This window comes from Eptesicus fuscus, chromosome 3 (genome assembly GCF_027574615.1).
Source record: "Eptesicus fuscus isolate TK198812 chromosome 3, DD_ASM_mEF_20220401, whole genome shotgun sequence".
Taxonomy (NCBI): Eukaryota; Metazoa; Chordata; class Mammalia; order Chiroptera; family Vespertilionidae; genus Eptesicus; species Eptesicus fuscus.
The window spans coordinates 38649743-38662720 of record NC_072475.1 but is presented as its reverse complement, the minus strand read 5'-3'; the positions used below and the strand labels follow the sequence as shown (position 1 = coordinate 38662720).

The following is a 12978-nucleotide window of genomic DNA, read 5'->3' as shown; positions in this document are numbered from 1 at the left end:
AGAACGCGGTTTGCTGACGCGAGAAAAATGGCTGCTGCCAGGTTAGCCGTTCTCTGCAGGAAAGTGTCAGCCGCCGCGAAGACTGCCAGGTCGTTAATAAGCCCCCAGGTCCCTGCTGGCACAGGGTAAGTGATGCGAGGAGGAGGTTTGTCCCTCTCCGCCTCGGGAGCTTGTCTGGTTGCAGAGATGCTGAGAACAGCGCGGGGATGGAAAGGTCGCCGGAGTGGCTTGAGCCCGAAGCCAACTCGGGGAGGAATGAGTGACTTCGTACCAGGCGTCCTCTGACGACGTTTCCCTTCCTGCCTCATTTTGCTGTCGCCTACTGTGAACTAGGCTGTACCTGGGGTCTGCAGATGCCCAGTACTTGTTGGATTAAAGGTAGAGGTATGGAAGTAGCCATTTGGCTGTGGGAGTTGCGGGGGAAAACTTCACTGAAGAGCTTTTGGCTTTGGAAGTGTCGAGCTTGGATGGATGGATGGATGGATGGATAAAGAAGGGGCCTTATTATTTCTGGGATATGTCCCAAAGCGATTGCTCAGTAATGCTGAGTGAATAAGTGAAAGTAGCCAAGTAAATGAAAAGTTGCCCTTGCAGGTGGGAGAAAGGAACATCCTACACATGGTGTTCATTATTTCTGGAAAGTCAGGTTGTCTTCTGGTCAGACCGATCATTTTTTTACTTTAGGGGGGTATATGTTTCCTCCCTCTTACTGCCTTTTGTCTGTAGTGATTTGAATTTTATAAATAGTTGGGTATGTCCGATTTTTTTTTTCCTAAAAGGAAGTAATGTATGTGCTCTTGAGCCACCACAATTATTGAGCATCTGTTATATTACAGTGTTCCTACATATTACATGTAACTTTAGAGATAAGCAGTATTGTTTTCATTTTGCAGAGGCTCAGAGGTTGTAACTTGATCAAGGTGGCAAACTTGAATCCATTGTCTCTTCCACCTAGTTTTCCTTTTTCCTTAAAAATTAATTTTAGATTTCTTTATTAGAATAAATTATGTTCATTTGCAGACACTTTGGAAATAGGGTCAAGTATTTTGAAGAAGAAAACAAAAATCAACTCTAATTCTACCACTCAGAGATAAACAGATTTCCTGCCCTTTTTAACTTTGCATATATAAAAGCCTAATATGCAAAGTGTCCCCTGGGGAGTTCCACAGACTGGGAGCTCATTTGCTCGCTATTATGTGCATTGACCACCAGGGGGCAGCACTGAACAAAGGGAGTCCCCAGCCAGCAGCTGCTAGGAACCCTACCCATTCATGAATTTTGTGCACTGGGCCTCTAGTTTTAAAATAAAATAAGGACTATATTTACATATATGCATTCTTGTGCTCTACCCTTGTTTCCCCAACTTTTTATTTTTAAGAATTTCAGAACAACAGAAAAGTTGTACCAAGAATAACCGTATACTCTTTATCTATATTAATCAACCCTTAGCATTTTGTTACATTTTTTTTCTTTATCTCTTTATATCCAGGCTTTTTTCCCCCTGAACTATTTGAGGCACGTCCGAATTGCAAGCATCATGACACTCCAGCATATATCTCATAAGAACAAGAACAATGTTTTTGTTGTTTTTAATCCTCACCCGAGGATATTTTTCCATTGATTTTCAGAGAGAGAGTGGAAGAGAGAGGGAAAGACAAAGAGAAATATTGATGTGAGAGAAACACATCAATTGGTTACCTCCTGCACTCACCCTGACCAGGGCCCAAGCTGGGGAGGAACCTGCAACCCAGGTACATGCCCTTGACCAGAATCAAACCCTGGCCGATACTATCAACTGAGCCAATAATCCACATACTGAAGAATTTAATACTGATACATACTATTATTCCACTACTATTATAGCCCAAATTCAAATGTCCTCAATTGTCCTGATAATTTTTTTCTTTCTTATTTTTTTTATTCAGGGTCCAAACAACATTCATTTTTTTGCATTAGTTGTCATGTCTCTTTAATCTTTTAAAATCCAGAATGGTTCCTTTTTTCTTTCATGACATTGTCATCTTTTTTATAAGATCAGTCTTTTTAGAATATCTCTCTATTTGGGTTTGTCTGATTGTTTCCTCATGATTAAATTCAGGTTAATTTTTTTTTTTTTTTTGGTAGGAATGCAACACTTGTGACATGCTTCACTATTGTATTTTAAATTATTTACCAGTCATTAAATATTCTTTAAAAACATGATTTTTAAGTTACCGCATAATAGATTGTCATATGGACACATAATTTTTTAAACCACTCATGGTTGCACATTTACAATATCATCTTTTTAATATCATATATAATGGTTTAATAGATATTTAAATTTATCAGTTTCCATCTATGGTATTTCTTTAGTTAAAATTTCTAGATGTGGACTTAATGAGTTAGGGAAGAAACATTGGGGCCTCTAATACATGTTACAAAATTAACCTTCAGAATAATTTTAATCTACTCATATGCCCACAAGCAGTTTATGAAGGATCTACATATGTTACCTTAAAATATAAATGTAAATATACTACCTCTGAAATTATAGGGTAGCAATTGTTTATATGTGTTCAATTGCAGGTTTTCCCTTATTCTGTTGCCTAAGAATATACCAACTGTCACATCTTTACACCAGTGTAGAATAATTCATACCACGTTATCAAGGAAAGGACTGGAAGAATTTTTTGATGACCCAAAGAATTGGGGAGAAGAAAAAGTGAAATCTGGTGAGGTATTTGGATTGATTGGTATTAAATATATTTTTTGAACCATCCATCATGTTCGGATTATTTATCCAGTTTAGGAATTACTTAGGTGTTTCTTTTTTTTAATTTCCTTTGGGAATGTCTATTAGTGAAAATTAAAAGGACAATGTAATAGAGTTAATTGTTCCTTGGCAGCTTGGCAAAAGGTTTAGAAGAGGAGGAGGCTTAAATTTTTTCACTAAATTGATGTTTGGATTTGTTTTAGATTTTATTTTTTAAAAAATATATATTTTTTACTTTATTAATTTCTAGAGAGAGAGAGAGAGAGGAGAAGGAAGGAAAGAGACAGAGACAGAGCGACAGACAGACAGACAGACATAGATTTGTAGCTCCTCTTGTTTATGCATTCAGCAGTTGATTCTTATATGTGCACTGACCTAAGATTGAACCTGCAACTGTGGTGTATTGGGATGACACTTTAACCAAGTGAGCTACCTGATCAGGGCTTAAATTTTATTTTTTAGAGATAATTGAAAATTAATTTGTAATGGTGTATTTTTACCTTAAACTATGAAAATACATTCTATAGTCATACTAACATTTTTGAATGCTGTTGCCAGTCTCATTACTCTATTTTCATGTGTTAGCTAATTTAACCCCAATTTAATTCTAATTGCATTTTATACTGTAACATAATAAAGCTATAATATATTTTACAGATAAGGAAACTGATTTGAAAGGTTAAGTAATTTGCCAAAGGACATATAGCTAGAAAATTATTTCATGTTATGAATATATTATTTTAATAGGAGCTGCATGGACCTGTCAGCAGTTAAGGAACAAAAGTAATGAAGATTTACATAAACTTTGGTAAGTATACTGAGTACATGAACATCTAGATCAAGCATGTCAAACTCAAAGACTAACATGGAACAAATAAGATTTAAGTTTATGTGGGCCGCAAAAAAACAAAAGCTCCAATTTTCATAGAAACATAGGTTTATTTTGATAGAGACATGCTGAATACAAAGGGCTGAAATAAATGAGTCATCATTAACATAAAATAATAGAATATTTTAATAAAAGTTAATATTTTTTCTTGAACATTAACTTACCAGACACTGAATAACTGCACAAATTAATAAGCGTAACGCAAATAAACCTATTTTTCTTGTTCTTTGAAAGCGAAATATTTCCTGTTGCACACACCAAAAAAGTCAGTCCAAGACTAATTAGGTGGCAATCGGCTGCTAAAATATCTCCAATATTCATCAGTGGAGAGAGATGGTGCGCCTGCGTGGAAGGCGTCAAAGGCACATAAAGGAAATGAATGCAACACGATTATAGTAATCAGTCATTAGCGAACATTGTAGTTTGTTATTAATAATTATGTATAACAGGATATTGTAAAAGTTAAGTTACAAAATTTGTATTAAAACGTTTCTTACATACCGTTATTTTGGCTGGGCCACAAAAATATTCGTTGTGGGCCACATGCAGGCCATGAGTTTGACATGCTTGATCTAGGTGTTTGAATCAGTTTAGTATAACAAGGAGGTATAAACTTTATGTGCCGTAAGAAATTGAGCAAAGTGGTTTGTTTCACAGAACTGTGGATGGTACATAAGATCATTATAGATTTTATAAATATGACAGGTTAAGTTATATTAAGACAAATGTACCAGAGTTCTCAAGTGGTTAGGAGTTTAGAAATTGTATTGCTACCAGTCATACTACACCTTTATATTAACAATTCCAGTAAGGTAATAAAATGAAATGGAGAAGAGTTGGTCACATTTAGGCCTTCTTCCTCTTTATTACCTTTTGCATGATCTGAAATCTTTAGCTTATCTTTGGAAAAGTGTGTTGGAGGGTGCATTTAATTGGGAATTTATGTAGATTTTTGGGCAGTTTCTCCTGATGAATTAGAGTTGAGAGGATTTAAGACAGAGTTGTATTTTTAATTGACTGTTTATATATATATATTTTTTATTGAGGTATAATTGATGTAACGTATTAGTTTCAGGTGTACAATGCAATCATTCAATATTTGTATAGCAAAATGATCATTGCAATAAGCCCAGATAACATCCATCACCACACATAGTTACAAATCATTTTTCCTGAGATAAGAACTTTTGTGATCCACTCTCCTAGCTACTTTCAAATATGCAACACAATATTATTAACTGTAGACATGTGACTTACTCATTTTATAACTAGAGATTTGTACTTTTTGACCCCCTTCACATATTTTGCCTACCCTCCCCTCCCCTACATTAAATGACAATATTTAGCCAAAGATATGTTTTGTTTGGACTTTACTATATTTTTTAAATTGAGAGATTTCACACAAAAATAAAGATATCTAGCTGCTCTTTAATAATCAGACCTGTGATCTGGCAGCACTGGCCACGTGGCCGCAACTGGCTGGTCTGTACAGCCTCTGCCCGGAGCAGTGCATGCCACTTCTCACCCATCCTCTTCTTCCATTCTTTAAATGTAGTAGGCATTTAAAGTTCTATCCCCCTATTTACAGGGTTATTTCTCTTTCAGGGCAGATTACAGAATTATAAAATGCTTATAAGAACCACTGATATTATAGGTGTATCGTGTGATACAATAAACAGTGATGGGCAACCTTTTGAGCTTGGTGTGTCAAACTTCGCCAAAAAACTGAGCATAACTCGGGTAGTGTGTCACTTTGAGGAAAAAACATTATTTTGCGATATTTATAGTTTAAATAACATATATGTATAATTGTTATAGATAATTGTATTTAATAAACCTCAGCGGCCATGTGTCATCAGAAATGGCTACGTGTGTCAGTGCTGACACACGTGTCACAGGTTCGCCATCACTGCAATAAGAAATATTATTTGGTTTTTATCCACATTCGTTGACACAGCTCCTAAACCCCTGGATATTTCCTGAGTGATGGGAGTGTCTTTTGTTCCAATTAGGCAATTCTTGGTGAGGAGGGGGCCCTCAGAATGGTCACTGGTCACCAGACAGACCCAGGCATGAGGGAAGGGGGAGCTTTCCAGCTCACCACCACCCTCACCTCTGGGAGGGGCAGAGGTACTGGAGATGGAGCTTGCTCCCCAGTGGTCAGAGATTTGGTCGATCGTGCCCACATAGTGAAACCTCCATAAGAAACCTAAACAGTTGGGCTTGGAGAGCTTCCAGGTTGTTGAACACTTGGAGGGGGCATACCTTGAGAAAGCACAGCAACTCCACATCGCTTCCATTGGGCTGTTCCTGGGTTCTATCCTTTGTACCAAACCAGTAATGGTAAGTAAAGTGCTTTCCTGAGTTCTGTGAGCCATTCTATCAAATTCCTGAACCCAAGGAGGGGGTCGTTGGAATCCCACTTTCCAGTTGGTCAGTCAGATGTGTGGTAGTCCTGGAACTGGCTGTTGGCATCTGAAGTGGGGGCCAGTCTTGTGGAGTGAGCCCTTAGCTCTGTGGAATCTGGTGCTAACTCCAGGTAGTGTCAGAGTTGGAGAAGTGGTGTTGGGAAAGACAACACATTTGGTGTCAAGAGGACGGAAAAGGGGTTAATCGGGGGGAGGGGAGGGTGGAACGTGAGGACAGAGGGGGAAAAAACTCTCATTTGGTGTCAGAAGTGCTATGTGTAAAATAGCACAGATTTATTATAGACAAATAAGTCTATAATCTCCCTTCATCTCTCTAAGATCAATAAAATAAAATAAAAAATTGTTTAATTGCAACTTTGTTAATGTTGTCACAAAATAGCATTACAAGTTCTGTGTTTTGATGTAGGTATGTCCTACTGAAAGAAAGAAACATGCTCCTAACTCTAGAGCAGGAGGCCAAGCGGCAGATACTACCAATGCCAAGCCCGGAGCGGCTAGAAAAGGTAAGGCTGTGGGAGGCTGGCTGTTTTGTGGGATAAAGTTAACAGGAGTGAGTGAATGGTTCCTATATTTCCTGTCAAATAGATGTTTTTTATTTCTGCTTGATGTTTAGTAAATATCAGAGTTGTATAACCATCACTACTGCCTAATTTTAGAACATTTCCATCACCTCAAACGGAATCTCATGCCCATCTGCAGTCACTTCCCATTCCTCCCTGCAACTCCCAACATATGGGAGGACATGTGTTTTTATTTCTCTTGGGTAGATACCTAGCGGTGAAATTGCAGGAGATATTTGATGGAATGGCTCTTGGACAAAAATATTCATAGGTTTTCTGTGGCATAATGTTTATATGTTCTCTTTCTTTGGAATTCTATTTTAGGTGATTGAAATTATATCTTTAAATTCTCTTCTCAGGTAATAGAATCCATGGATGCACTAGATAAAGTTGTCCAGGAACGAGAAGATGCCCTAAGGCTCCTTCAGACTGGTCAAGAAAAATCTAGACCTGGTGCCTGGAGAAAAGACATCTTTGGAAGAATCATCTGGTACGTAGTTGACATTGTGGCTTTTCTAAGATGAGAGTGGAAGTCCCTGCTGCTTCCCCTGTCCAATATCTCACTGTATAAGGTGTATTAGCTAAATTGGAGATATATCTAATATAAACAGAGGTCCCCAAACCCCTTTGGAGCTCCAGAATATGAACGAGGGTAGCTTTATCTAGTAGTCCAGGCATCCCACTCTCATAATTCACTTATGTAAAGGTGCTTTATCACAGTGGTTCTTAATCTTCTTATGTGGATCATATGATCGTAAGAGGATTTGATGACAGTTATAGATCCTTTCCCCAGAAAAATGTATAGTGTATATGTAATTCAGAGGGTGGTAAATGCCATGAAGCTAATTTTAGGACACATGCCTGTCCTCTTTACTCATTGAGAACCTGGGACTATTGAAAAGAAGTTTTTGAGGAATAAGGCCACATGAGCCAGGATAAGCCCTAGAACAAGTTATGAAACAGTTTAATCTTGTCTCCTAAGTCCAGTTCCCAAAGTCCTACCAGACCTTGGGAAAAGATCGATAATAAACATTTATACTGAGATAGAAATAATGGAAAAGACCCAGTGAGTTCTCTCTCTGCCAGGGGTTCATTTACTTTTAGGTTGAGCTGCCAAAAGGAAACATTGTTGTTGTTGGTTTTTTAAAAATATATATTTTATTGATTTTTTTACAGATAGGAAGGGAGAGGGATAAGAGAGTTAGAAACATCAATGAGAGAGAAACATTGATCAGCTGCCTCCTGCACACCTCCTGCCGGGGATGTGCCTGCAACCAAGGTACATGCCCTTGACCGGAATCGAACCTGGGACCTTTCAGTCCGCAGGCTGACTCTCTATCCACTGAGCCAAACCGGTCAGGGCCAAAAGGAAACATTGTTAATAGAATTTTAAACATTGGCCAGCAAAATGGAGAAGGTATTTTGGGTGGTTGAACTTACATTACATAATAGTGCTTACTTGTTTGATGAGTTCTTTAGTGGAGGTTGGGGTAATGGAGCTGCTTGGGCCACATTTAGGAGAGTAGCTGTGCAATCTTTAACCATGTAATCCAATGCAGAAAAGAGGAAAATTGCTAAAACATCTAACCAAATACTCTGAACTATTTTATTTTCTACTAATTCTTATTTGGATTAATCCAGTTGCGGTCAATTTGGAAAGGGTGGGAATGGGGAGAGAATCTGTGTCAATTTTAGAATCTCTTAGCAGTGTTATTCTCTTCTAGGGTTTTTTATTTTGCTTTCGATTTATTGACAACATATTTAATCCAAAGAAAGCTAAAACCCTGTGTCTTGTTTGCAAATGTATTAAATGTTTTCTGTAAGGTGATACCTTCTTGCTTTCTTTGCAGGCACAAGTTCAAGCAGTGGCCTATACCTTGGTACCTAAATAAAAGGTACAATAGGAAACGATTCTTTGCAATGCCCTATGTGGAACAGTTTGACAGGTGAGCACAAGCACCCTTACTAATGAAACATCCTTACATCAAATGATATGCCTTAAGCTTTTACACAAACAAATATATGTTCACTGTGGAAAAATAGAAAAATCGGGTAAAAAAGAAATTAAAGTTTTGTATAATCTCACCATCCAGAAATAGTCTTCTATTAACTTTCTAGTGCAGAGGTCGCCAACCGGTGGTCCGTGAGGTCTGAAAGGTTGGCGACCACTGGTTTAAGGAAACCTTTGGAGCAGCGGTTGCCAACTGGTGGTCTGCGGACCACTGGTGGTCCGTGAGGTCTGAAAGGTTGGTGACCGCTGTTCTAGTGTATATCCTTTTAAAAGTTTCATTGCCTTTCGATTCTTCAATCTATATGTAAGCAAATGGTTAAATCTTTCTATAATGTTAAAAGGAAGGTCCAGATACTTTAGTTGCATAAAATGTGATGAAATCCCCAGAATTCATCACAAGGTTGATGAAATCCCCAGAACTTCTATTGGAAGGGAGAAGAATTGCAAGTTTGTGGTTTCCAGGGAAAGGGTGCCACTCAACTCCTTAACTGTGGCTACCAAAAACACAGGAATGTGGAAACTACAGGGTTACTGGCTAAAGATGCGAGAGATCAGAACTCAAGGCAGGAAAGCAGCTGGGAAATTAAGGGGAAATCCTCGCAGCACAAGAACCACAGCTTTTAAGAACTGCCTTAGATAGCACGTCCAGCTTCAGCAAGATTTCTTTAAGTACTGACTTTCTCCCCCAAAAGCGTGTTTCCATACCCCAAAATAAAAAATATAAAAAATAATTTAAACATGAATGAAATATATAAACTCACCTTAAAGGTATTTTAGTATGCTTTAGAATCACAGTTTAAATTTTATCTACCCCACCAAACCAGCTATCTTTCCTTATTTCTAGTTTTATCTATTGTGGTGGTGGTGTGATTTATAGTAAGAAATGTGTGTTTATTTTGTCCCTGTTTCTGTCCCAGCGCTCCTAAAACCATTTCTTAATGCCAGAAAAATAGAAAGAGGAAAATGTGTCTTTTGTTACGTTAATGATGCCTTTTCGAAGTCACCAAGGTTGGGGGCTGGCTGCCAGGGAAAACAATCTTGACTAGATGATTGAAATTTTCAATCCTACCCCCTGGTTTCTGGGGAAGGGAAAGGGGCGGAGGTTGAATCAATTGCTAATGGTCAATAATTTAACCAGTAGTGCCTATGTGATGTTGCCTCCATAAAGAGAAAATCCCAAAAGGACAGGGTGGTAGAGTTAGTTTGGTGAGCAGATGGAGATTTGGGGAGAGTGGTGGCTGGAGGGAGAGGCCATGGAAACTCCACCCTTCCCCCCAAACCTTGCCCTATGCATGTCATTTGACAGGCTGTTCCTGAGTGATATCCTTTTATAACAAATCAGCTGGTGAGTAAACAGGTTTCCTTAGTTCTGTGATCTGTTCTAGCCAGTCAGTTAGAAGTACAGGTAACAACCTGGATTTGTGACTGGTGTTTGAAGTCCAAGGAGGGAGTCATCAGAAGTGTAGGTGACAACCTCTGGCACCATCTCTGGGTGGGTAGTATCAGAATTGAGTCAAATTCTCCACCCCTGGTGGTGTCTGACCATTGCTTGTTGGTGGTGTCTGACCATTGCTTGTTGGTGGTGTAGGAAATCCCACCCCCAGTGAAATTGGGTCCAAAACCCTTTTATGTACAGTACTAGATCTAGGCCCGGTGCACAAAATTCATGCACTCGGGGGAGGAGGGTCCCTCAGCCTGGTGTGTGCCCTCTCACAGTCCAGGAGGCCTCAGGGGATGTCCGACTGACAGGAGCCAGCAGTCGGACATCCTTAGCACTGTAGCGGAGGCAGGAGAGGCTCCCGCCACCGCCACTGCACTCACCAGCCATGAGCCTGGCTTCTGTGGAGCGCACTGACCACCAGGGGGCAGCTCCTGCGTTGAGCATCTGCTCCCTGGTGGTCAGTGTGTATCATAGTGACTGGTCGTTCTGCTGTTAGGTCTATTTGTATATTAGCCTTTTATTATATAGGATATCCATTCTAAGTCGATACTAAATGTCATTCATCTTTTTCATCACCGGTGCTCCAGATTGTCAGTCCTTGATTTAATTTTTCTTGGAAAATGTCTCCAAATCTGTCCTTCCTCCTCCCACTCTCTCTGCCCTATTGCAGTCCCTCATTAAGTTGAATTGTTGAACATCTTCCTTACTTGAGTTCGTTCAGATATTGCTTCCATTCAGACTAATTTTCCTCACATCTTTTTATCACATCAGTGCTGTTCAGACCTTAAAACTGTAGTTTCTTGTCTACAGGATAAAATCCAAACCTCTTTTCACCCAGTGTTCCCACAGTTCAGTCTTAGTACTTACCCTTCACCAGTCAGACCTTTCTCCTGGTTTCCTAAACATAACTTGTTCATTTTCTTTTGCTGCTCCTTTCCAGCTTTGAAATCTGTCTATGCACATTTTAAGACCCAGTTCAGATGCTAAGTGATTGAAAGTAATCTAACTGCACTGGCTGTTGTTGTTTTTTGCCAAGACTAATGTTTTCCCATTTGAACTTTCCACCATTAGTCATGTAAGGAAAAGCTATAAGTAGTATGACTTTTAACCAGTTAACTGCCATGCATCCAAAACGGAAACATCCCCATTTCTTCCATATGCGCTGGAATATTTACGAATTTAAGTTGCCATAATTTTCTTTACATACCCAGAGATGTCACTAACAAGTCTGATTTTAAAATTGGGTGATCACAGTTGACATGCGAGGTTTGCGGCTATACATGTGCGTGGTGTGTGGGGAAGGTCCACTGCTTGTGTCTATAGACACTTGTGGCGTACAAAGGGTTAAAACAATGTATGAGAAATTATGAACCCAGTGTTACTCTTACAGGCTTTATACTCATTCTAATTATTCTCTTTTTGAAACTACCTTTTTTAGCCTTCAAAGTATGTACTGTAATCTCTTGAATATTCTTAAGAATAACCAACCTTTATTCTTTTAGATATGGTTATTTCTTATAAATGGCCAAAATTTAGTTGGAGCAAAGATTAATGAATAGAGGGTAATCTGATTTCAACTTTGTTTAATCTTACATTTACATTGTATTTAATTTACAAGGTATCATGTGTGTGTTTGGGTTTTTTTGGGATATACATGTTGTCTTCTCCCAAATGTAACCCTCATCTCCAATTTCTGTGACCTCCACCATAGAACTGGCATATTAGCTATTCAGTACTTGTTTCTGTATGACTAAACTTTATATTAGCTTCAGTGCTGTAGAGGCTTGGCATCCATAAATTTACCATTTACAGTTTTGACAATTCCTACGTCACCATAGAGGTCAACATAATTTAGCTGAGGTACAAAATGCCTCATGCCCTGGAATGCTGATGGGTACAGCAATCTCACTTAGAGTGGTGAATCTAAGCATCATCTCTAGGCATGGCTTTATTCTCTCTGTTGTAGGAGAAAGGATATGCTATACTGAATGCTATTCGAAATTAGGGAATTCCCAAAAGTCTCAGGATGTAAAAAATCTGATGTAGTCAGTAAAATTGTAGTGATTTTAAATAAGGTAAAAAGATCATTCTTTACAGGGTCAGATCTGTTCATTCATTCTAGACAAGAAATAAGAATTGCTGCAGGGTTACAGATGCTTTGATATCACATTTATCTTTGACCTGTAGGTTTATAGTGATTGTTCCACTTTTATAATATACATGCCACACCTAATATCGAGACTGTCATGATTCAGGCTTTAAGTAATTGATTTGGACATAGTTTGACAGTATTGACTAACAGAGAAAGATTTCTGTATAATTTACTGTGTTACTTTTATTCTAGGCTGAAAATGGAGAAACATGCCCGGATCAAAATAAGGAAGAGAAATTTAGAGAAAAAGAAAGCAAAACTTCTTCAGGAAAAGTTTCCACATCTTTCTGAAGCCCAGAAGTCAAGTCTTGTCTAAGATATCTGAACTCTTAATTTACCATTTTGTTTTTCGTACATAAACAGTCTATATATGAAAGTAACTATATGTCAAGTGGTTTATAAAGAAACCGTGTTTTAGTCAAATGACTACCAACTGTTTTAAGGGTTAATATGGTCTGCTAATATTGGAAGTGGTCATGCTTCTATCAGATTTTTAAAAAATCAGGTATCAAAAGAACAGACCCAGAAACAAGGAGGCATGGATCAGACTGTCAGGCCTCAGAGGGAGGGTAGGGGAGGGTGGGAGTAAAGGGGAGAGATCAACCAAAGGACTTATGTGCAAGCATATGAGCCTAACCAGTGGTTAAGGACAACAGGGGGGTGGGGGCATGTGTAGGGAGGGGTGTGGGATGGCAATGGGGGGATGAGGACAAATATGTGATACTTTAATCAATAAAGAAA

General features: G+C 38.6%; 1 protein-coding gene across 3 annotated transcripts; it reads left to right on the top strand.

Annotated features, from left to right (window-relative positions):
* MRPL47 (mitochondrial ribosomal protein L47) lies at nucleotides 1–12660 on the top strand. Of its 3 annotated transcripts, XM_008142326.3 has the most exons (7): nucleotides 1–125; nucleotides 2569–2714; nucleotides 3503–3563; nucleotides 6480–6576; nucleotides 6993–7123; nucleotides 8484–8579; nucleotides 12430–12660. In XM_008142326.3, exons 1-7 carry the CDS (start codon nucleotides 28–30, stop codon nucleotides 12551–12553), a joined length of 753 nt encoding a protein of 250 aa, XP_008140548.1. In that variant the 5' UTR covers nucleotides 1–27; the 3' UTR covers nucleotides 12554–12660. The 3 variants fall into 3 exon arrangements, with proteins under 3 accessions (XP_008140548.1, XP_008140550.1, XP_054569727.1); XM_008142328.3 differs by lacking the exon at nucleotides 2569–2714 and having other exon boundaries at nucleotides 64–125; XM_054713752.1 differs by lacking the exon at nucleotides 1–125 and having other exon boundaries at nucleotides 2657–2719.
* Nucleotides 12661–12978: the final 318 nt, after the last annotated feature.